Below are 23908 nucleotides of genomic sequence, written 5' to 3' on the forward strand. Positions count from 1 at the left end.
ACTCTCTGGACAGGTCGTAGAAATGGGTTTGAATAACACATCACACAGGATAGGAGAAATGTCGTGTTTATCTCTTCAAATGAAATTTATTCTGCCCCTCAGCTTAAAAAAAAATTTTTTTTAATCTTTATTTATTTTTGAGAGAGAGAGAGACAGAGTGTGAGCAGGGGAGGAGCAGAGAGGAAGACACAGAATCCAAAGCAGGCTCCAGGCCCCGAGCTGTCAGCACAGAGCCCGACCCGGGGCTCCAACTCACCAACAGTGAGATTGTGACCTGAGCTGAAGTCGAACGCTCAACCGACTGAGCCACCCAGGCACCCCCACCCCTCAGCTTTTTTGACAGGGAGGTGGGAAGTTTCTCTTACCAACATGGGAAAGAAAGTCCTGGGGTTCTGATAGTTCAGAATATTCAGGGAGAACTCTGGTGTCTGTTCTTGTCACTTCAATGTGCCCATCCTCCTGGTCTGAATGTGTGCTGGGGTCCGGGAGGATGTCAGGTTTGAGGAGACTCTCTCTTGGACATCTATCTACCTGGCTGTTCCCAGCCCCTCCCTGACCACTCCCCCCCCCCCCCCCCCCATTCTCTGTCCTTCCTGGGGCCGCAGCACATTGTGCTTTTTTCATGATTCTGCATTTCACCAGCAGGCTGTCACTCGGCCAGCCTGTCCTCAAGGCCGTGCCCTCTCCAGTCTGGCACTGGATCCAGAGGAACCAAGAGAATGGATGTGTCCTGGTGTGGGCGGATGTCAGTGGCTCGCTGGGTGGTGCTCTAAAGTCACACAGACTTAGCTGTGGGTCAAGGCTTTTGGGGCTGGTTACTTGACCTCTTCGAGCACTGCTGGCCTCATCAGCAGAATGGGAGGTAGGGGACAGTTCCTGGATCCCCGTGGGTCCCCTCCCCCCAGGGCGGCAATGAGGTTTGCTTGAGACAAATTATGAGACAGGCCATTTCCCAGTGGCTCAAGCATTCCAGCCACTTCTCCAACCAAATGCACACGTGCAACCACACAAGTTAAGCCACCGGACTCCAGGCAGAGTGGGAATTCCAAGTTTTCACGTGCAGAGGTGGCTCTGGGAGCTCCACAAAGGGGAGGGGCTTGCCCTGGGCGCTAGGGAAGGGCTAGGATCTAAGGCAAGGGTGGTCAGATTTTGCACAGAAAATACAGGACAGCCAGATAAATTTGAATTGCAGATAAAGAACGGACACTTTGAGAGTTTGTCCTACGCAATAACTGGGCGTCTTGCATTTTATCTGGCAACCCTGATCTGGGGCAAGTGGACTCCGGCGCAGGTTAGGGCGCGGAGCAGGAAGAAGGAGTGGAGGGGGCGCGCGGCGCAGGAAGAGGAGGCGCACACCGCCGGCCGCACGCTTTATTCGGGCGGGATTCGCGGGGCTCCCGGGGGCGCGCCCTCCCGGGCTCAGGCGGCCTCCAGGCGGCGCGCGTGCCCGCAGACCGAGCCGCTCCGCTGCAGCGCCCGCAGCCGGCGCTCCCGGCTCTGCTCCAGCTCCAGCCAGTGCTGCGCCTCCAGCTGCGCCTGCGGGCGGGCGCCCAGGGCTGTCTGCGCGGGCCGGGGCCGCCGCCCACCGATACCCCCCCCGCCCCCGCCCGCGCGTCGCCAAGCCGCCCCCCAGCCGCGCCCCCAGCCTCCCCGCCCGCTCCCGGGACTCACCCGTGGCTTGCGATGCGCGGCCCGCGGCGCCGGTATCCGCAGCAGGGCCGCCTGCCTTTGGCGCTCGGCCGCCTTCTCCTCGACCTTGCGCTGCAGCTCGAGCACGCGCTCGTCCTGGGAGGGCGCCGCCGGGGCCGCGGACCGAGCTTTCCTCTCCTCCCACCTGGGCGGTGGACAGGGCGGGCTTAGGAGGGGCCCCGACCACAGGTCAATGGGGGTGTTTTAGGTGCGGGGTGGAGAGGCTCTCCAAGGACCTCTGGGGTGACGTCCCCCCAGCGCCTCTACCTTCTTGCCCTTTGTACTTGACGTTTCAAAAATGTATCTCATGTATATTGGCTACGTAGGTATTTGGAACAAAAAAGTGAAAACCCTCTTTTATCTTGTGCCTCCTTGCCACTCTCTTGCCTAGAGGTAGCCGCTAATATCTTTGCAAATCTCTATCATACTAGGTCATTCTTCCTTCCAGAATGAGACCTCATTATACAGATTGTTCCCCGTTGGCTTTGGTTTAGGGGCACTTCACAGCATCAGGGCATGTGGAGGTGCTGTTCACATGCTCGGCCACCATCCCTGCTTGGCTGGCTCCAGTCAGACTGTGCACTAAAATGGTCCTGGTGGATTCATGCCAGGAGGTCTGGCTACACGCAGAGAGCTCCAGGAGCTTTGTTAGTGGATTTGGACCCTTGGAGGCTCCCCAACGCCAACCAGACTGTGGGTGTGGTCTATCAGGCTGAGTCTAGCAGCCGGAAGTGGTGAGACGTCCCCGGCACATGCCACCTTAGGGACCACACCTGCTGAGTGGCCAGCCAGCTGTAGCTGGGCAGCCCCTACCCTACAGCTGTCACAGGACCTCCTCAAATTGTAACCAGAGCAGCAGTCACTCAGGATCCATAGTGATGGATTTTTTTTTTTTTAAGAGAAAGAGAGTGCTTGAGCCATGGAGAGGGGCAGAGGGAGACAGAGAGAGAGAGAGAGAGAGAGAGGGAGAGAGAGAGGGAGAGAGAATCCCAAACAGGCTGCATGCTCAGCCTAGAACCTGACACGGGGCTTGATCCCAACCCCCAGGGATCACAACACGAACCAAAATCAAGTCAGACACTCAATTGAGTGAGCCACCCAGGCACCCCAATAGTGATGAGTTTTGTGACCATCGACTGTATCGACTCTTGGGTTTAGCTCTGGTCAATGATCTCACAGTTTGTGAGTTCGAGCCCCACGTCAGGCGCTGCTTGGGATTCTCTCTCCCCTCTCTGCCTCCACCTCACTCGCACGCGTGCATGCACACACTCTCTCTCTCAAAATAAACTTTAAAAAATTTTTAAAAAGTTATAGTGAACAGTCTTGGGATGCTGGAGAAACATGAATACGGACAGGATGTTGAGATGATGTTAATTTTCTCGTTGTGTCCGTATGCTGTGGTTATGCAGGACAATGTTTTTTTCAGAAGACGCACACCGGAGTGTTTAGGAGTGAAGTGTCTGAATCCTGCAGCTCCTTCCAGATGGTTCTGCAGGGACAGAGTAAGTAGCTAGCTAGATGAAACACACGGCAAAGGTCATGCTCATGAGCTACATGCCATCATTCTGCATCCAGGCCATCGTTGCATGATTTTTGCTGCCGTTTTTGTATGTCTGAAGATTAGCTAATAAGATAGTAGAGGTGGGAGAAGTTACTGCAAGGGGATGGCCTGGGCAGAAGGGTGGAACGTAGTTGTAGAACCCACCCGGGAGGTCACAAAGGCAGGCTCGCTCCTTGCTCCTGCCTCAGTCGCCTGCCCCTTGGGGCCACTGGTACTGACCTCAAGGCTGCAGACCTCCCCATGGCCGCGCGGCACAGCGAGATCTGTTCCACCACGTTCTGCAGTTCCTGGCTTCTGGCGCGCTTGCCCTGGATAATCTGGTCTCGCTTCTCTTCCTCCTCGCGCCTCCGGGTCTCCTTGAGCAGGGCCAGCCGCTCGCGAAGCTCCACCACAGACATCTCCCCTTCCAGGCCATACCCAGGGATCTGCAGAGTGATGGGGAGGCCTGCAGCTGGGCGTCAGGCCCACACCCAGCCCGCACGGCCACCTGCCATGGCTTGAGCTGTCCTCTGCGCCAGCGCTGGTGCCCCTCCCCCAAGTTCCATCGGTCTGGCCCCTGGGCCCGGGCGACTGCCTTTCCTGCTCAGTAGCACCTGTGCAGCATCCCTGCCATTGGGCCTCCCCAGCCTTGGCCTCCCTCCAGGGACCGCACATGTCAGCTGGGTGCCCTGTAGGCCCCTCTACTGAGGTAGGGCCCAAATGGAACTCAGCCCTGTCTCCCTGAGTCAGGACCCGGGGGGCCTGTGCAGAAAGCCCTGTGAACTTCCTACATCCCCTGGGATCAGGCCAGGCTCCCACACCAGCTCCCGGGGCCCTGCAGGCCTGCTCCCACCTCAGCAGATGCCAGCCTGGCCTCTCAGGGTGCCGCTCACACGGGGCTCCAGGCACCTGCTCTCTCCTCTCAGCCTCCACTCATCTGGCCTTTGCACACCTGCGCTCTCCCTACACTGCCCTTCCCACCTGGGCCTGGGGGGGGGTCCCGGGACCTCCTTCAACATGAAGGCCACCTGGCCCACTCCCAGGAGCCCTGGCCTCCTGTCCCCAGAGGTCACAGAGGTCTCCCTGACTTGACTGTGAACTCTTGGGCCGATCCCGGGCCTCCGGCAGGGCAGGTGCGGCGTCCATGGTGGAGCACGCCACTCGTGCCGGCTGGATCCCGGGTGGTGCCAGACCTCCCTTGGTCCCGGTGGGCATGCTGAACGTGGTCTCCCGTGGCCACGCCAGGCACAGCAAGACGTGGGGAGGCTTCCCCCAGTGGGGCCGGGTCCTCACCTGGGTCAGGTCCACGAGCTTGCCCTGGCGCACCGGCTGTGTCTCCAGGGCTCGCAGCTGAGAGATAAGCTCACGGCGCCGCTTCTGCTCCTCCTCCGCGGCCTCTGCGCTGCGCTGCAGCAGCTCCCGGCTCTCCTCTATCACCTCCTGGACTTGAGGGGCAAGGGGGTGCTGAGGGGCCGCAGGGTGCCCTGCCCAACCCCGGCCTTCCCTCCAGGGCACTGGGCTCTCGGCAACCGCAGCAGCTCACTTAGGGCAGGAGGCCAGCCGGGGGCGCGAGCCGGGGTTGGGGGGAGCAAAGCTGGGCGCGGCCTCGTGGTTCCTGGCACCCCCCCCCCCCCCGCCCTACCTATCTGCTGCCGGCCCCTCAGGAGCTTCGTCTGTGCCACCTTCACGTTCTTCTGCACCTCCGCCACCCGCCGCACCAGCTCCTTCATGGACCTTTCCTCCTGGAGGCGCCTCTCAGCACACTGCTGCATCAGCTCCGCCGTCTGCTCACACAATCGACCCACCGTGGTCAGAGCCGCAGGGTCCCCCCTGGAGCAGGCCCATTGCCCCGGGCTGCCCCCAGCCCCAGGAGCAGCATGAGGTGACCCTGCATCACCCCGGAGCCCAGATCTGAGCTCAGCAGCTCCCGGGAGTCCCCTGGAGGTCAGGCCTACTGGGGAAGTTCCACCTCGTGTCCCCCCTTCCTCCACTGTGGTTCTGGGGAAACCAAGTCCGAGCCACTGGGTCTGCCCTGAAGCCTCTCCCCAGCCCCCCGGACTCCAGCTGAGAGAGGAGGGCGCTCAATGCTTTGAAGCCATGTGGAGCCCAGGATGTGCCAGCCTCGGGGTCCCTGTCACATGAGCCCCCAGGCACGTCCTGCTGGTCACCCCACTCTTCTTTCTCGTGCTGTTTCAAAAGGTCAGAGTCTTTTTTTTTCTTTTTTTCTTCTTTTTTTTAAACGTGAATGTGATCTTTATTATTAGAAGGTCAGAGTCTTAAACAACAGGACGGGGTGTGGTTTTGCCGCTTTGTCACACATGACTGGAATCCTCCCGTGTGTCTGGTTGCCTCTTGCCTCTGTGGCTCTGCGCTGCGTTCATTAGCCTCGTACACGTTATCCCCTGGACTGTAGGTGGCTTATTTTTGTGGCTGTACGTTTTGGGGGTATATCACAACGCTTTCATCCATTCTACTGTGGAGGGACATTCAGATTGCTTCCAGTTTGGCACTATTGTGAACGATTCGGAATCACGGTTACAGTCCTCCAGATACTAAAACGCAGTGTGGGGTTTACGCCTTCTGTCACTGGCCCAGGGTGGCCAGGGGCTCCGGGACCCTCAGCCCCCGGCAGTCTGTGCAGTGGGGGCTCATCTACAGCTGCACCGTCAGTGGAGAATCAGCTTGCAGGCCGCTTGGACTTCAGCTTTATTTATTTATTTATTTATTTATTTTTTCAGGACTTCAGCTTTAGACACTGGGCACCAAGTAATCCTTTTGTAAAACAATTTGCTGGCGTATATCAAAAATGCCTCTCGCCCATCCTCTTTGATTTGTCCAGTTTTGCCCCAGGTTCTAAGAAAGGGAACCAGGGCTCTCAGAGAAATAGCTTATTTTAGGGCTGGGACAGGGAAACCACCAGGTGAGCCTGGTGCATCTTCTAGTGTCCCAAAGTAAGGAAGGACACAGGGCAGTCAGAGGGACGCAGGAGGTCAACCTGAAGGGGCTCCCAAAGGCCAAAGCTTGCAACGGAGTAACACTTTTGATAACACAAAGTGTAGAATAAATATGCATGGGTCCACACTGAAAGAGTTGATGGAATGAATTCAAGAAAGTGGGGCAGAAGAGAGAAGTCCCCTGTGCAGCAGAATTCTCAGTAGTCGCCCCCGCCCCGCCCCCGGCTGCAGGCTTTGCCTAGAGATCCCCTCTGCATGGTGCTATGTGGAAAGGGGACACTAACTGCAGCAGAGAAAGCCAGGCACGACCTCGGCCAAGGGGTCAAGGTCAGCATCACACTGAAGAGCTGGTTGACAGCAGGTGCCCTTGACAGGCTGTGATGGTCCTCCTCCCCAAACCCCAACCCCAATCTAACCATGAGAGGAACATCGGACACGCCCCAGCTGAGGGGCATCCAACAGGACACCTGACCCGCTCTCCTTGAAACTGTCAGGGTCGCCAAAAACGAGGAAAGTCTGAGAAACTGCCGCAGCCAAGAAGAGCCTGAGGCATGACCGTTAAATGTGATGTGGAGTCCAGGGACAGGAAAAGGGCCTTCGAAGGGAGAAAATGTGATGAACTCTAAGCCAAGTGTGGAGTTCGAGTAAGTCACGTACCAGCGTTGGCTTCTTGGCTGTGACAAATATACCGCGGTGTAGTGGGTAGCAGCACCTCCCCCAAATTCACGTCTACCTGGAACCTCAGAATGTGATCTCACATCCAATTAAGTGAGGATCTCAGGATGCGATCATCCTGGGTTTAGAGCGGGCCCTAAGTCCAATGACAAGTGTCCATAAGAAGAGAGGGACGCAGAGAGATGCGGACACATGGCCATGTGAGGACGGAGACAGAGTCTGGGGTGGGGCTGCCACAGACAAGGAGTTTCTGGGGTCTCCAGAAGCTGGAAGAGGCAAGGAAGGGTCCTCCCCAGGGAGCTTAGCAGAGAGCATGGCCCAGCTCACGCCCTCCTCGACTTTGGACCTGCGGCCTCCACAACTTGGTCAGGCCTGCGGTGCCTCCCTGTGGCGGCCCAAAGCCAGCGTGGGGACGTAAGGCGTCACCAGCAGAGGCGGCTGGGTGGTAGGAAACGGGAACTCTCTGCACCATCTTTGCAACTTTTCTGTAACTCTTTAAACTGTTCTGAAGCAAAAAGTTTATTGTTAAAAGTACCTTCGAAAACTTGGTAATAAGTGGGAAGATACTTATGTGGAAATACAGGTGAAAAGAGGTGGGCGGCCAAAATCTGCAAGGGGTCTAATCTCAAGTGAGCTGACTAGGGGCAAAGAAAGAACAAACCATGAACCACCGCCGTGGGTGAGGAGGCCTGCCCTGCTGGGTCCCAGGGCCCCTGCCCAGCTGCACCTCGGGGACAGCACAGACACAGCTCAGGGCCAGTGGAGAAGCGGGGAGGGAGGGGAACAGGCAGCATCTCCTGGCTCTCCATAAATGTGCACGGAACCGGGGGGGGGGGGGGGCAGGTGTGAGGGCAGCACAGGACCAAGGAGAAGGCCTAGGCTTGGGGGGGGGGGGGACACACTGCACTGTGAGTGCCATCTGCCCAGACCAGCTCTGCCACCTCAGGCCTTGCCAGCGTCTTTGTGGTACCCACCTCCTCAGCATCCCCCACACGTAAGACATGCAAAGGGCAGGGGGGCAGGATGGGACAGAGGATCAGAAGTTGTTAGCAAAGAGCCCGACAAGGGGCTCGAACCCACAAACCGTGAGCTCATGACCTGAGCCAAAGTCAGACGCTTAACCGCCTGAGCCACCCAGGCACCCCTGTAGGCTCTTTCTTATTCAACACAGCACTGGAAAGTTCTAGCCAGTGCAATAGGCTAGAGGAGCAAATGACAGGAATGTAGGTCAGAAGTTAAGAAATAAACTGTTCTTTACAGATGACATGATTGTCTACATAGAAAATTACAAGGGGGCGCCTGGGTGGCGTAGTCGGTTAAGCGTCCGACTTCAGCCAGGTCACGATCTCGCGGTCCGTGAGTTCGAGCCCCGCGTCAGGCTCTGGGCTGATGGCTCAGAGCCTGGAGCCTGTTTCCGTTTCTGTGTCTCCCTCTCTCTCTGCCCCTCGCCCGTTCATGCTCTGTCTCTCTCTGTCCCAAAAATAAATAAACGTTGAAAAAAAAAATTTAAAAAAAAAAAAAAAAAAAAAAAAAAAAGAAAATTACAAGGGCTCTACGACAAAATGCCTTGTTTGTCCTAGAAAAATTATAAGGTGGTTCAGCAAGGTCCTGAGATAGATGATCAACACACAAAAGTCCATTACGCTTTAATATACTAGCATCGGATACATGGACATCAGAATTAAAAATATAACACCACTTACAATTACTCAAAAATAACAAAAGAAACACTTAGGCACAAACCTAACAGAACACGAACAGGACTTGAATGCTAAAAACGAAACACTATACAACACAGATGAAAGAAAGAAAGGATTGAAATAAATGGAGAGACGTACTGCATTCATGGATTGGGAGCCCCAGTTGGGTGGTCATGGAAGTCGATCCAGACCTCAGACCACGTATGAGCATAAACTGGGCGCAGATTAGAGATCCAGACGTAAAAATGAAATATAGGGGCGCCTGGGTGGCGCAGTCGGTTAAGCGTCCGACTTCAGCCAGGTCACGATCTCGCAGTCCGTGAGTTCGAGCCCCGCGTCAGGCTCTGGGCTGATGGCTCAGAGCCTGGAGCCTGTTTCCGATTCTGTGTCTCCCTCTCTCTCTGCCCCTTGCCTGTTCATGCTCTGTCTCTCTCTGTCCCCAAAATAAATACACGTTGAAAAAAAAAAAAAAAAAAAAAAAAAAAATGAAATATAAATACTAGAGGACACCTAGGCGCATTGCTCTATAACACAGGTATGGGAAAAACCTTTCTCCTCACTCTTCAAAGTCCAGGCACAGTAAGAGGAAACATTGATTAGTCTGCATGGTAAAACACACAAGCAAAGCCAAGTGACAGATTGGGAGGAAATATCTGCATTGTATCATGAAAAGTCACTGTCCCTACTGTGTAAAGAACTCTTCAAAACCAAAGAAATGCAGGCTAAGAGCTTGTTAGAAAATGTTCAACTGGGGGCGCCTGGGTGGCGCAGTCGGTTAAGCGTCCAACTTCAGCCAGGTCACGATCTCGCGGTCCGTGAGTTCACGATCTCGCGAGATCTCGAGTGATCTCGCGTGAGTTCGAGCCCCGCCTCGGGCTCTGGGCTGATGGCTCAGAGCCTGGAGCCCGTTTCCGATTCTGTGTCTCCCTCTCTCTCTGCCCCTCCCCCGTTCAAGCTCTGTCTCTCTCTGTCCCAAAAATAAATAAACGTTGAAAAAAAAATTAAAAAAAAAAAGAAAATGTTCAACTGATCTTTGGCAAAGGCACCGAGACCACTCAGCAGGGGAGGGACTGTGTCTTCAACAAACGGTGCTGGGAAACCCAGACATCCACACACACAAGAATGAAACTAGACCCTTATTTTACACCACACACAAAAATCAATTCAAAGTGGATTAGAGACCTAAACACAAGACCTGAAATCACAAACTCCTAGAAGAAGACAGGAGAAAACTCCCTCATATTGGCCTTAGCTTTTTTTCTTTTTTTTTTTTTTTTTTTGGATTTGACATCAAAAGCACAGGCAAGAAGAACAAAAATGAACTACTGGGACCACATCAAACTAAAAGGTTTCTGCACAGCAAAGGAAACAACCAACAAAATGAAAAGGCAACCTATGGAATGGAAGAAATCATTTGCAAACTATGTATCTGATAAGGGGTTAATACCCAAAACATATAAGGTACTCCTACAACTCAATAGCAAACAAAACAAAACAAAACAAAACAACAAACAAAAAAGCCAAATAACCTGACCAAAAAATGGGCAAAGGACCTGAACAGACATTTTCCAGAGATGATAAACAGACATTTTCCATGTGCCAACAGGCACATGAAAAGATGCTCATAACCACTCATCATCAGGGAAATGCAAATCAAAACCACAATGAGATACCACCTCACCCCTTTTGGGGTGGCTATCATAAAAAAGTCAAAAGATAGCAAGTGCTGGTGAGGATGTGGAGAAAAGGGAATTCTATGCACCGTTGGTGGGAATGTAAATTGGTGCAGCCGTTGTGGAAAAAAGTATTTTATTTTTTTTCTGAAAAAATTAAAAATAGAATTACCAGTTTTTAAAAAGTAATCTCTGCACCCAATGTGGGGTTCCAACTCAGGACCTTCAAATCAAGAGTCACATGCTCTACGAGCTAAGCCAGCCAGGTACCCCCAGAACTACCAGTTTTAAAATTAGAACCCAGAGCCAACCGACACATGAAAAAATGCTCAACATCACTCATCATCAGGGAAATACAAATCGAAACCACAATGAGATACCACCTTACACCTGTCAGAATGGCTGACATTCACAACTCAGGCAACAACAGATGTTGGCGAGGGTGCAGAGAAAGAGGATCTCTTTTGCATTGTTGGTGGAAATGCAAGCTGGTGCAGCCACTCTGGAAAGCAGTATGGAGGTTCCTCAAAAAACTAAAAATAGAACTACCCTACAACCCAGCAATTGCACTACTAGCCATTTATCCAAGGGATACAGGTGGGCCGTTTCGAAGGGACACATGCACCCCCATGTTTATAGCAGCACTATTGACAATAGCCAAAGTATGGAAAGAGCCCAAATGTCGATCGATGGATGAATGGATAAAGAAAATGTGGTGTATATATATACAATGGAGTATTACTGGGCAATCAAAAAGAATGAAATCTTGTCATTTGCAACTACGTGGATGGAACTGGAGGGTATTACGCTAAGTGAAATTAATCAGTCAGAGAAAAACAAAAATCATCTGACTTCACTCATATGAGGACTTTAAGAGACAAAACAGATGACCATAAGGGAAGGGAAATAAAAATAATATAAAAACAGGGAGAGGGACAAAACAGGAGAGACTCATAAATATGGAGAACAAACTGAGGGTTACTGGAGGGGTTGTGGGAGGGGGGAATGGGCTAAATGGGGGAAGGGGCACTAAGGAATCTACTCCTGAAATCATTGTTGCACTATATGCTAATAATTTGTATGTAAATTTTAAAAAATAAAAAATAAAAATAAAATAAAATAAGGACAAAAAAATAAAAATAAGTAAATAAATAAATAAAAATAAAATTAGAACCCAGAAGTATCACTTCTGATATAGATTCAAAGGAAATAAAACCACTGTTTTTTTTAAATTTTTTTTTTTTTTCAACGTTTATTTATTTTTGGGACAGAGAGAGACAGAGCATGAACGGGGGAGGGGCAGAGAGAGAGGGAGACACAGAATCGGAAACTGGCTCCAGGCTCTGAGGCATCAGCCCAGAGCCTGACGCGGGGCTCGAACTCCCAGACCGCGAGATCGTGACCTGGCTGAAGTCGGACGCTTAACCGACTGCGCCACCCAGGCGCCCCTAAAACCACTGTTTTGAGGAGATATCCGCACCCCCCATGTTCACTGCAGCATCATTCACAATAGCCAAGACATGGCAACAACCTAATTGTCCCTTCAGAGACGAATACGAGAACACTCTGCAGCCTTAAAAAAGAAGGAAGTCCTGCCATTTGCAAAAACATGGGTAAACCGGGAACATATTATGTTAAGTGAGATAAGCCTGGCACAGGACAGTTGCTGTAGGATCTCACTTATGTGTGGAATCTAACAAGGTCCACATTGTGGTCGCAGAGACCAGAGCCGTGGGCATGGTCCAAGTGCGCGAGGTCTGTTAGAAGATGGGTACGTTCCAGAGACCTAATGTACAGGGTGGGGACTGCGGTTCATAAGAACGCGTACATGAAATTTGCTAAGAGAGATCTCCAGTGTCCCTGCCACACGCGGAGGAGGTGGCTGCGGGAGGGGACGGATATAGCAATTTGCTCGATTGTGACAATCACGTCACGATGGGACGTGTATCCGAACGTCCTGTGACAGACCTTCAACAGACACGAGTTTCACTCGTCCATCGTGCCGCAGCAGAGCTGCGAGAAAACGGACAAAAGGCACGAAGAGGTTGTTCACAGAAAGAGATACAGAGATGGCTCTTAGATATGTGGCAACACGCTCAAATTCATACATAATCAATGAAATGCAAATCAGAACTTGCCGGGATACTGTTTCTCACCTACAAGACGAGCGAACATTTCTGAGTTCAGCACGGCACACTCTGCCGGGGTCTGCGCACGCTGCCCGCGGAAGGTGAGGAAACTGCGTGCTCAACAGTGGGGACCGAGCTCTGCTCTCAGTTAACTTCGGGGCTTAGCGATGTCCCCTCTAGAAGCTTACCTTGAAAACCTCTCCCCACAAACACGGAAAACTGGCCCTGTGTTTCCCATCGCAGACAAAGCAGGGCGTGGCATTTTATGTAAGGGACAAGGGAGGAAGGAAGGATTTGTACACAAGTGTACGTATTTGCTTTAAGGAAAGATGATCCAGAGGTTAATGAAAATAAGAATTGAGGTGGGGAGGTGGCAAGGGACTTACAAGAAATGACGCTTCTCTGAGTCTATTTTTCAGATCGCTTTGACTTCCTATTTGTGAAAAAGGACACTAAGAAGGAAGGAAAAGCAAACCCTAACATCAAATACAGACACAAACAAGTTATCCAAAGGGCATTTTCGAGTGAACTTCCAGCATGGTCCTCTCCCCCTGCCCAATGCAAGTCCCCAAGGGCACACATCTGGGGACAGACAGAACCGAGGTCAGGCCTGCGGACCCCAGGCCACTTGGGAGCCACTGCAAAGAACAGGCTTTCAGGGAAACACAGGTTGGGGGCCTCCCACTCAGGCCACCCGTCCTAGGAGGAGGCAGAGCCAGGACTGAGACGTCTAAAGCTTCTGAAGATGCCTGCAGACCCTCCTATGGGAGAGGACGCCATACGCAAATGCGTTGGCTTTCCAGAAGTTTCCGCCAGAACCTCAGATCCTCCTTCGTGTGTGGATGTGTGGGCCCACTGCCCCTCCTGGGCAGTCTGGACCAGAAGTGCTGTCCACTGAGAGAGCCTCCAACCCCCGCCCCCAACCCGTGAAGGTGCAGAAAGAGAAACCACAGCCACTGTGTGGATCTTAGGGGTCAGACCACAAGCCATGACCACAGGAGCTGCCACAGCCCGCCAGCCGGCCCCCAGGTACTCCCGCTGCTCCCGCAAGGCTGCGTCACCTCCTCCTTCTTCTGGTCAGCCTTCTCCTTGTTCCCTTGCACCAGGCGCTGCCGGGCCAGGATGGCCTCCTCGTGGCTGAGTTTCCCCTGCAGCCTGTGGCACTCGCTCGCGGCCAGCTGCTCCTCCCGGCCCTCCGCCTGCACCTTCCTCTGCCACTCGAGGAACTCGGAGAAGTCCCCGGCCCCGTCCACAAGCTTATCCACCCTGGGGAGAGGGGACAAGAGTGGGGGCCTGTGCTGGCCGTGGGGGGGTGGTGCACGGGTTCCCTGGGGGTGCGGTGGCCTCACAGGCACGGGGAGCTGTTCACCCATCGCGGGCCATAGCACCTGTCCCCCACCCACCGTCCGCCTGTCCCCGTCCTGTGCCTCCACCACCTTTTGGCCACCTGTTCGTCTGCTCACCCGTCCGTCCACCTGTCCATCCTCTCATCCACCTGGTCAGCCACCCAAACCCCCGCCCACAGCCCAACTCATGGGGTAAGCACAGGGGACCGGGGTGCTGGTGGTCAGCGGGGGGCCTCAGGGGGTTCTGAAGAGCAGGTGACCCTGAGAGAAGTGTGGGCTGGGCCAGCTTTCTGCTAAGCCACCCTCTGCCCAGTTTCCCTCACTGAGCGGGTCATCTTCTTCAGATGCAGCCGTGACCCTAAGGCTGGCCTGCCTGTGGCACCCCCAAAGCACCACAGCCACCAGGCCCCGCCTTCCCCCCTGCTGGCAACCTCCTCCTCTCCCGGGAGAGCCGTCCCTGCACCCCTTCCTCTGAACGGGGTGAGGAGCCGCCCGCCTACCTCTCCAGCTCTTTCTCCACCTGCCGCTGGTATAGAGATCCTTCCCGCAGGATGGCAGCTGTGTTGAGCTTCACAGGGACGTTGTTGGTCTGCAGGAGACAGGAGGGGCCGGCTGCAGTCTGGTGGCTGGGGGGGGAGAGTCGGGCCAGCAAGTGCCCCCCTACCCCCCACACTTGCCCCCCGGCCCCTAGGGTGGGGCCTCCCTCAGGGCCTCCAGCTCTGGCCATCTGATCCCCTGGGCACAGACCTGGCCAGGAAGTGAGTGTCCAGGGAGAGGGGACTAGACCAGGCACCCTGTGCCCACCCTGGCCGGTCAGGAAAACCCCTCACCTTGTAGAAGGTCAGTTTTGGAGTCTTAAGGATGCGGGGCAGGAGTCGGGGCTGCAGAGTCTTCTGGGAGTCCTGCGGGGATCAGGCCCAGCACCTGTGCCCACTGGGTGCCCTTGGACGCACCCTGGGGGAATGGTGGGCCCAGCACCCCTGGGAGGGCCAATGCGCTCCCCTGTCCTCACTCCAGCTGCCCACCCGAGTGTTCCCAGCCCACCCCCCGCTCACGGGTCCCACGACAACACTTCTGTCTCCCATGCCCTCTCCGGCCTTTCCTGGGTGTCGGGCCGGCCAGGCCTGGGGACCACAGTTCCCGGGTGCTTGAACTCTGGGTTCAGGGCCCGTCCCCCGAGTGGCTCCCTGGCACTGGCTTCCACGACTGGCTTCCTGGCTGCTAGGAAGTTGCTCCCTGCCTGCTGCTGCTCTGGGGTGCTCCCAGGAGGGGCCCCACAGCCCCAGTGCGCGGAGCGGTGGGTAGACGAGCACCCCCTTGGAACTCAGCCAGCACACCCCCAGGGCCATGCCCCGCCTGCCCCAACTGCTTGTGGGGGCCAGGGCACCGCTGCCTCGCCCTGCTGCCACCGGCGGTAGGGGGAGCCCACAGTGGGGAGGGCAGGGCAGGCCCACTCTTCTGGACAGAGCGCCCACCACGAACAGGCCTTCCTTGTCCTGCGTCCTTTACTTTTTCTTTATTGACAAACTTACCTTGGCTTTTTTTTTTTTCTTACGGAAACAGTAAGTGCTAAGCATGGAAATGTGGGAACACCCAGAGAGGGATGCGTGGATTGCCCGTGTGGATCTGGAGGTACATCTGCACCTGCCGCCCCGCCCGGGCTTGGGGAGCAGAGACTCGACAGGCTAAAGAAGGGGCTCATCGCGTCACTGCTCAAAGGGCGCAGGGAGGGACGGCTCCATGTGGTGGGAGAGTGCCACCGTGAAGACCGACCCAGGGCGAGGAGGGTGGGTGTTACCTGCGTCGGGGGCTCCCCGCGGGACCTGGGCACCGCGCACCGCATCTCCTCCATGTTCGCCCTGAGCAGCAGCTCCTGCAAGAGGCAGCACTTGGCTCTGGCCCCACTGGCCACCCCCCGGTGCCCTTGGGCCTCGGGAGGGACGAAGGCACAGACCAGCTTCCCGCTCTTCCTCCGCCCCCCTCCCCCGTCCCCCACCGCCTCACAGAACGCCCCCCAGAGGGTCTAGGAAGGCAGGGCTTGTCGGTGTGTCCTCACCTCCGCCTTCCAGCGATTGTGTCTCTTGGTCGTCTCCAGCAGCTGCTGCTCCTTGGGCGGCTGGTAGGTGCTCCTGGGGACCTGGTGGGTGGCCGGAGGAAAGCCTGTGGTCAGCGGCTATGGTGTCCGGGGTGTGTAGAAGGGCCAGGCTGGTGGCCAGTGGGATATGGGTGAAGAGAGGGCGGTGCCGGGGACAGGAGGGTGGACCGTGGTGCCCGTGCCAGCAGAAGCAGGGCTGGGAGGGAGGCTGCTGGGCTCTGACTGGGATCCCCTGGGTGCTGGTGGCCATCCGGGGGAGGGAAAGGAAGGACGGCAGGCCAGCAGCAAGAAGGGAGGTGGCCAAGCACGGGGTCCAGGCCCAGTAGACACTGGGGGAACAGGCAGAGGACCACCGAGTGGGCAGGGGATGGAAGGGGAGGTATGGAGGGGAAAGTGAGTCCAGGAAGGTGTCATGGACCCCAGAAAATGGGGGTCAGGGAGGGGGCGGGGCCATAGCATGAATACTGCAGAGGCCAGGGTGGCCTGAGAGCCATCCACAGGGTCCCGTCACAGGGACGCTCGCCAGCCTGGAGGGAGCAGTGTCCATGGGGGTGGGGCAGGGACAGCCTGGAAACCCCTGAGCTCCAGACCCTAACTCCTTGCCCTCTGCCCTGTGTGCCTAAGGAGCATTGGAATACTCGAGGGACCTGACCCGGGCGAGGGCTCATGGAAAACCTCTCTGGGCAGAGAGGTTGCCATGAGACCTGAAGGTGGTGGGGGTGAGCTGGGACCCCCGGCACCCCCCCCCCCTTCCACGTGGTCCTTAATTCTGTGAGGAAACCAGATTGGGTCTGGGAAACTGACTCCACCACAAGTGTGTGGGGTAGAGACTTGGATCAGTCAGAACACAGCATCCCCAATCATGGTGGTCAGCTCGAGGGGAGGCGTGCGGCCTGAGCTGGCCTGAGCTGGTCTAATCGTACTCTCACAGAATTCTTGGCCCTCGATGTCCTCTCATGCCCTGGATGGTTTACAGTACGGGGAAGGCCTGGGTGGGTTGCTACAATGAAGGAAGTTTGCCCAAAGATAAAGGTGACCCACAGAAGCACAGCTAGAACTCTGATCAAACTCTGCCTGAGGCCTAACCTACTCAGCCAAGAGTCAGCCCGTCCTCTATGGTCTACACCAGCCTGAGCTGCCTTTTTCTGTTACCTACAATACAAAGCATCCTGACTGGCAGAAGTCAGCAAAGTGGGGAGAGAGAGAGGGAGAAGGAGAGGAAGAGGCTCTAGGCAGATGGGACAGGTGTGCAAAGGCCCTGGGGTGGGGACAGGTCCACATGATGGGGTCACACAGACAGACATTATCACCTGCCCATGACCTGAGTAGTACTGAAGAGCATACTGTGAGCTACACATGTGCTTCTTAATAGAGAGGGAGACCTATGTCACAACAGGTTACAAGCATGGTCTAGATGCCACGTCCGGACAGGTTTGAGCCCTGTGGCCCCACAGCCTCACTTCATCTCTGCTGACCAGACCTTAGGATGTGGAGCACAGGAACTCACTGGGCAGGCCCCAGGTCAGCTGGGCTTCCCCACAGAGACGTGGGGTCACCAAACGCTCCTGGTCTGGTCCAGTGCACCTGGGAAGAGCCCAGCCTGCCCCTGGCTCACAGAGTCCACTCTCCCAGCTTGGATGGGCCGTGCTCACCGCAAATGTCTGCACTTACTGGTTTGGATTTGGCCACGACAGGGACTGGCTCAGGCACTGGAATGGAGCGGGGTCTGGGGACAGTCAGGTTGAACTCCTTGGGCTCTGTGACCTTGGCCTTGGTCTTGGAAACAACGGACTGATTGGCCAACACTTCCTCTAGCTGGTTGATCAGCTTCTGGACTTCCGGCTGCCATCTTGAAGGCAAAGGCAAGAGCAGCCACTTAGGGCCACTTCCTAAGGCCAACCAGGGCACCGCCCTCAGGAGAAGCAGGCCAACTAGGGCACAGCCTTCGGGAGAAGGTCAACGAGGGCACGGCCCTGGGGAGCCAAAGGACCCAAGACACCCTGGGTCCACCTTAGGGTGCGGGCTGATAATGGAAGCAATAGCCACTCCACTGAGGGCCAGCTATGCCCCGGGCACTCTACCAGCTGTGCCCTGAGTCACGCAGACAGGTGAGGAAACAAGGCCAGCAGCACTGTGGTCACAAGCCATGCTGCTGCATGGGGAGTTGGGAGGACAGGGACAGAGAGGCCCAGCGGCAGGAATCCAGGGGCCTGAGGAGCAGCAGCGGGAGGGACACAGAGCTAATCTGGGCCCGAGCGGAAGGCCCAGTGCAAGGAGGCCCAGAGAAGCTGGAGATGTCTGGAATGTTCCTGGAGCTGTGCTGCTGGTGACAGGTGGGGAAGGGGCTACGGGAGCAGGATGGAGCCTTGGGGTGCCGGTGCCCTGGAGCTGGGGTCTGTGCCCTACACCGCAGGCGGGCCCAGTTCCCATCAGCAGCCTGGCCGGTGGGGTTCCCCTGAGGACAGACAGCGTGGTTTGTATAGCTCCTGGCCCAGCTCGAGGGCCACGGCCATCAGAGGAAGGAAGGGCACTTCTGAGGGGAGTGAGGTTTCCGGAGGGGCAGGGCGGGTCTGGGATGGGGCTGCATATGACAGTGCTGAGGTGGGTGGCGGGCACCCTGGACCAAGGCTGACCCCACAGGTGGCTCTCTGGGCACCGAGGGCCCGGGCCCTGGCGGCAGTCCTGTGGATGGGCAGTGAATCCAGCCTGGCTGGGACTGAGGGCTTTCTTCCAGGGAAACGGCAGCTCCAGGGCCACCCCTCCACCTCAGGGCCATGGTTTTCTCTCCCACAGAAGGGTTCCTCCCCCCGGGTCTCTGGCTCTCCAGCACACTGCTGGTACCTAAAGTGATCTGCTTGTGCCCAAACAGTCTGTCTGTCCCCAGGAAAACCAGGCGGCTCCCCCAGCCCTATCAGAAGGGAAACATCGCAGGGCCAGCTTCACCCTGACCCCAGTAGCCTCTCGTGGAGGCCAAGGGCAGGGCCAGGCCACAGTGCTGGTCCTTCTGCCCGTGGGTCCCGGCCTGCGCGGGTGAAGCCGGGATTTGGCCGAGCCTGTTATGGGGCGCAGGGACAAGAGGGTGGCTTCGGGGAGTGGAGTGCAGGGAGGCTCCGGCCTGTCCCACCTCATCAGGGGGCCGATCCAGTTCTCTTGCACATAGGCTGTCTCGTAGATGAGGCTCCACTCGTCTGTGATCCATGAGCACAGGTTTAAGGGGTTGAAGAAGAACCCCAGGAACTGAGGGAGAAGTAGGAACCATTGAGGGGGGGGGGGCCTCGGGACCAGAACCCCTCCCCAACCTGGTGAAGCCCACAGTGCCCCTCACAGGAAAGCCAGTGCCCAGGGGGCAGGGGGCAAGGAAACCACTGTCCACGCCAGGGCAGCAGGCCCCTCGGAAAAGACCCTCCCTCCCCGAGCCCTGCTCGCCCACCCCCATGCTGGGCTGGGGTGCCTGTGCTGGGGCGCTGCCCCTGGCCACGCTGGCTTCTGCTCACGGCCTCTGGGTGTTCAGGGCAGCCCACTCCGGTCCTGGGGCGTGTCCCTGCCCAGCAGGGCACGTCCCTGCCGGTGGGGACCCTGTGCCTGAGCTACCTGCCCAGGACCTGGAAGGCCCACACCCCACTTCTGGAGAGTTCTTGGTGGGGACAGATGGACAGCGGCCTGCATCCCCTATGGGCTCCGGAATTCCAGGAATAGAGGTACAGTCTGCCCCTGCTTGCCCAGGACAGTGCCAGTGGGTGGGCCCCAGAAGTGACCTGCCCACCCGGCCCCTGAAAGGGACTGAGGATGTTCTCCCTGGGACTGCCCGGACCCCACCACAGCAGGAACTTCTAGCGGCCGTGGGCCCTGCAGGCTGTTTTCCAGTCCTGGCCCTCAAGTCTAACAGATCTGGTTCTAGAAGGCAGTCCAGTTTAGCTTCTCATGGAGGCTGGCTGCCTTGGGGAGAGGGAGGTGTGCTTCTGCAGAGGGGGCTGGCTGTGGCCCCAGGACGTGGCTGTCAGCACAGCTGAGGTGAAGCTCAGCACCCCCCGCCCCAGCCCTCCTCCGAGGGGCAGCCACGCCCAGGGCCTGCTGGGGGACTGTTCTGCAGGAGGGCATCCACCCAGACGAAACCACACCCGGGCTTGCAGGGCCTTGTCTAGTCAAGGGGACCACTACAGGCCATTCAAACCAGGCTCCCAGAAAACCAGGGAGGCCACACGCTGGAGCTCCCCAGGAGAGCTTTGTGTGGACACAGGAAACATGATGCCTCCATCTGGGTCCCTAAAAGCACACCCTTGAGCTGTGAGCCTTGGGAACAGGGAGTTTACTGGGGAGGGAGGGAGTCAGCAGGTGGGTTCCCGCTGTGGGCCTTTGGGCTCCACCCCAGCACCGCCCGTGGATCTGGGCCCAACGCCTGCCAAGGGCTGGGAGGGCCTTACTCCCGGGGCTTCCGGGTCTGGAGTCGGTGTTTGCTGCGTGCTGTGCGTGGTGGGCATGATGCCCGGGCCCTTGCAGCTGCTGTGAATGGAGCAGCTGAGCAGTGGGGGCGCCATGCACAAGGACAGGACCCCGGCTGCTGTCACTGCCTCCCCAGGGTGGCCACTGCCCGCTGCCCATCTGCCAGCCGCCCAGCCACGGCCTGTCTCCTGCCCTCCCCATCGCATGGCTGTCTCTCAGCCTTTACCCTTTCCTGCCGGAAGGGGCAGTCGGTGGCCCGCTATCCGGCCTTGGGGTCTCTGCTCCCCTTGCTCCTGGCCAGTGCTCCTTGCTGCCCCATCCCCCCCGCCCACTCAGCATCTCAGCTGGTGTGCTGTCCCCACCCAGGGATGGCCTGCCCACACCCCTGGGGAGAGTGCTCCACAGTGAGGCCCCCATTCTCACCAGTTGTGGGGGCAGGGTCCTGGGGTGAGTTCTCGGGCCCTCTGGAGGATTCCAGCGTGTGAGCGGGGGTCATTGGAGCCAGCAGGATTGCTACTGCCCCCGGAGTGACAGGTCAGCTGCAGCCACATCCAACACTGTGTCTGGCAGAGACCACGGCCAAGGCTGCCCGAGAACCAGCCTGGGCACGCTGAGCTCACCACCACCTCGTCACTGCTGACCACGGTGGGCTGTGGGGGCCTTCCCCAGGGAGGCCCCCAGGGCTGCCATCCTGTCCCTAACAGCTTGCACCCTGTCTTCAAGACCCAGGCTGACCTCTCCTCTAGAGGCTGGAGGTGGGTGGACCCAATGGGACGGGGGGGGGGGGGGCGTGGGCAGGGGAGAGAAGGCCCTGCAGAGGGTGCCGCCCCACCCCTGCAGCTCCCCAGCTCCTGTCGGAGTTTGTGGGGGCAGTTTCCATGAATCTCTTCCAGAAAATCTCCAGGGAGGTAACACCCAGCCACCTGCACTGGGGGCCCTAGGCTCGCCGTGTGTGGCCAGCTCTCTGTGTACCTGTCCTGGGTCTGCGTTGTGGGGCAGCCCCAGGAGGGTCCTGTGCCGCCCCCTCTGGGTTCTTCAGGCCAAGGTTGGTCTAGGGCCAGCTCCTGCACTGCGGGACCCAGTGCAAGATGACACATAGGCCCCCTTGTTCAACAATCACCAAGAATCTGAGGCCTCTGAGAGCAGACCGTGAACTGAGCATCGGCAGCTCAGTCTGGGGAGCCGGCCCTGGGCACCTCCAGACGCCTCTCAGAAAGTGCCTACAATTCGTCTTTTTCTTAGAAAGATGAAGGCTGTGTTTAAGATAACTATGCAAAAGTTTATCCCCGTGAATTGCTTGTTTACATGTAGGTAGGAAATCCCATCATTAAATACAAATCACGGCCTTGGGCCAGCACTTTCTTTCCCTTGTTAGGTGGCCAAGGTACCTGTGAGTCTCCAGTGCCACATCTCTGGGGGCTGTGGTCCTAGTGGGCGTCCCTTCCCCCGCTTCCCCCCCCCCCCACCACTCCCACCGAACTGTCACCACAGAGCCTGCTGTTTCTTCTGGGAGAGGCCCCAGGGCACTCCCCGGGCCTATGATATCCCCGCTCTTCTCCAGGAGTCTCTGTCCTGGTCTGGTGACGGCCCTCCAAGCCCAGTAAGAAGGAGCAAGCCAGTGGTTAAAAGCCTGGTCCAAGAAAGGGCTCTGCTACTCACTTGCTGAGTGGTATTGGGTGAGTCACCCAACCTCTCTGTGCCTCAGTTCCCTCAGCTGTGGGATGGATGCCTCGTAGGACGACCTCCCTGGGTCATTGTGAGGATGGAACAAGAAATGCTCATGGACGAAGCCTGGCCCACAGCAAGTGCTCCACGGGGGCTGGCCACTAAAGAACGGTGGGCCTCAGGCTCAGGCCACAGGAGGGGCCACGGCAGGGCAGAAGATTGGTCTGCAGCCTCCCCCGATGGACGCCAATCCTCAGGGTCCACTCGGACCCATCCCCTTGCCTGCCCCTCAGCCCCCAGACGGCACAGCCTCTCTTGGAGGGAGGAGCTTGGTCACAGAGAGAAGGGAAGGCTCCAGAGGCCCAGACTCACCACCCACCAGGACCCTGAGGGACGGGAGTCGAATCCCCCAGGGACAAAACGAGGGTGTCTGCAGCAATGAGAGGGCACCTGTTTGTCATAAACACACACTAAACCCAGCAGAGTCTCTTCCATTACAACGAGCCAGAGAGTGAGAGGTCGGCGCTGGCTGGGACACCTTTGCCCTTGGGTTTAGGAAGAAACCGCAGAGCTCACCTTGCGCATCTTGTCCACGGGCTGGGACCTGACGATGTCACAGAAGAGCTGAAAGCCGAGTTCCTCCAGCTGGAACGTGGCCAGGTAGCAGATCACTGGGGAAACGGGGCCGGTGAGTGGGGCCGCCCCTGGGGTGTCCTCCCCTGCGCCCCCTTGCATTCCGTCTTGGGGAATCAGCCGGAGGCCTGACCCGTGCCCGGCAGGTGCGAGGGAGCCGGAGCCGAAGGCCCACCACCAGCCGGGCAGGTGACCACGGGCAGGAGCTCCACCTGACGCCGTGTGAAAACGACAAAATGCTGCGAGAGTTCGGGCCACGGCTCACATGGGTGAGCGTTTGGGGAGCGTCTGTCAAAACACTTCCACACACGCTCACTGACTTGGCATGTTCTCAGAAATTCGAAAAGTTCCCTGGATTTTAGTTTGTTAATTTTGAGAGATGGAGTAGCCTTAAGCCAAGCAGGACGTGAACACCCGGGCAGGTGAGGGTCCCCGGGCGGGGGCTGTTCATTACACTTGCTGCTGGGCAGGCCAGTGATGTGCTGCTGGCTGTGACACCTGAGCTGAGCGTCGAGGGCACAGGCGGAGCTCAGGGGCCAGCTCCTGACCTGGCATCGGGTCACTAAGTTCGGCTTCCCAGCACCCTGCTGTCCCCAAGCCTTCTCCTTCTGAACAGGGGCTCTGAGGCCTAGTGCAGGGTCTGGGGGCTGAACCAACACCCCCACCCGGAGGCACTGACCACTCTGCCCGCAATGTTCACCCCACGCCACGGAAGCAGGTGGCCCTCCGGGGCCTGCAGGAGACCAGGCAGAGACAATTCATATTTAATCCCGTGCTGGACAGTCCAGACTGCGGCCACAAGGCTGGCCCTGCCCTATGTCCTCGGGGCTGAGGGGGTCAGGAACTTGGCCAATGATAAAGGCTTGTCATTTCACCCAGGCTGGCCTTTTGGGGGCACTGTCTCTGAAGCAGGCTGTGCCTCCCTCAGGGACCCGAGGCTCTGGACCCCAGCCTGGCTATTAGTGAGCCCGGAGTCTGTTTGCACGTCTGTAAGGCAGACCCGGTCCAGTCACTCAAGGCCGCCGTGAGGACCCGACGAGTGAGGGGCAGGGAGAGAGCCCGGAAAGCAGCATGCTGCAGAAGCAGCGGCTGGCGTCCAGCACGAGCCTGAGGAGCTCCTGTCTGCGGCCGCCTCCCCAGGTCGTCACCAGTGTTGTCTGTGCCTTGTGCAGGGGGCAAGGGCAGCGGGCCTGGCCCACAGGGACACCTACCCTCAAAGAGGCTGTAGTCGGCCCGTGGGCAGAGACAGCCGGCCCGCACGTAGAAGGCGTCTACCACCACGGCCAGCAGCTTCTGGTACTCGAGGCACCCAGACAGCACCTCCAGAATGAACGCCTGCTTCTGGGGGCTCAGGGTCTAGGAAAGAAAC

The 23908-nt window shown here is 57.4% G+C and overlaps 1 protein-coding gene across 1 annotated transcript in view; it reads right to left on the reverse strand.

The window, feature by feature from the left end:
• Nucleotides 1-604: 604 nt before the first annotated feature.
• CFAP99 (cilia and flagella associated protein 99) overlaps nucleotides 605-23908 on the reverse strand; it is a 42626-nt gene continuing 19322 nt past the window's right edge. The window contains exons 3-16 of the mRNA XM_047847344.1: nucleotides 23751-23895; nucleotides 22483-22577; nucleotides 18926-19038; nucleotides 17473-17650; nucleotides 15763-15843; nucleotides 15505-15579; nucleotides 14537-14608; nucleotides 14207-14295; nucleotides 13422-13626; nucleotides 4872-5013; nucleotides 4523-4674; nucleotides 3470-3675; nucleotides 1672-1834; nucleotides 605-1536 (exon numbers count right to left, since the gene is read on the reverse strand). Of these exons, the coding sequence (XP_047703300.1) occupies nucleotides 1420-1536; nucleotides 1672-1834; nucleotides 3470-3675; nucleotides 4523-4674; nucleotides 4872-5013; nucleotides 13422-13626; nucleotides 14207-14295; nucleotides 14537-14608; nucleotides 15505-15579; nucleotides 15763-15843; nucleotides 17473-17650; nucleotides 18926-19038; nucleotides 22483-22577; nucleotides 23751-23895 (1833 nt within the window). The 3' untranslated portion in view covers nucleotides 605-1419. The remainder of the gene's footprint in view (nucleotides 1537-1671; nucleotides 1835-3469; nucleotides 3676-4522; nucleotides 4675-4871; nucleotides 5014-13421; nucleotides 13627-14206; nucleotides 14296-14536; nucleotides 14609-15504; nucleotides 15580-15762; nucleotides 15844-17472; nucleotides 17651-18925; nucleotides 19039-22482; nucleotides 22578-23750; nucleotides 23896-23908) is intronic.

Source organism: Prionailurus viverrinus, unplaced genomic scaffold (assembly GCF_022837055.1).
Source record: "Prionailurus viverrinus isolate Anna unplaced genomic scaffold, UM_Priviv_1.0 scaffold_45, whole genome shotgun sequence".
NCBI lineage: Eukaryota > Metazoa > Chordata > Mammalia > Carnivora > Felidae > Prionailurus > Prionailurus viverrinus.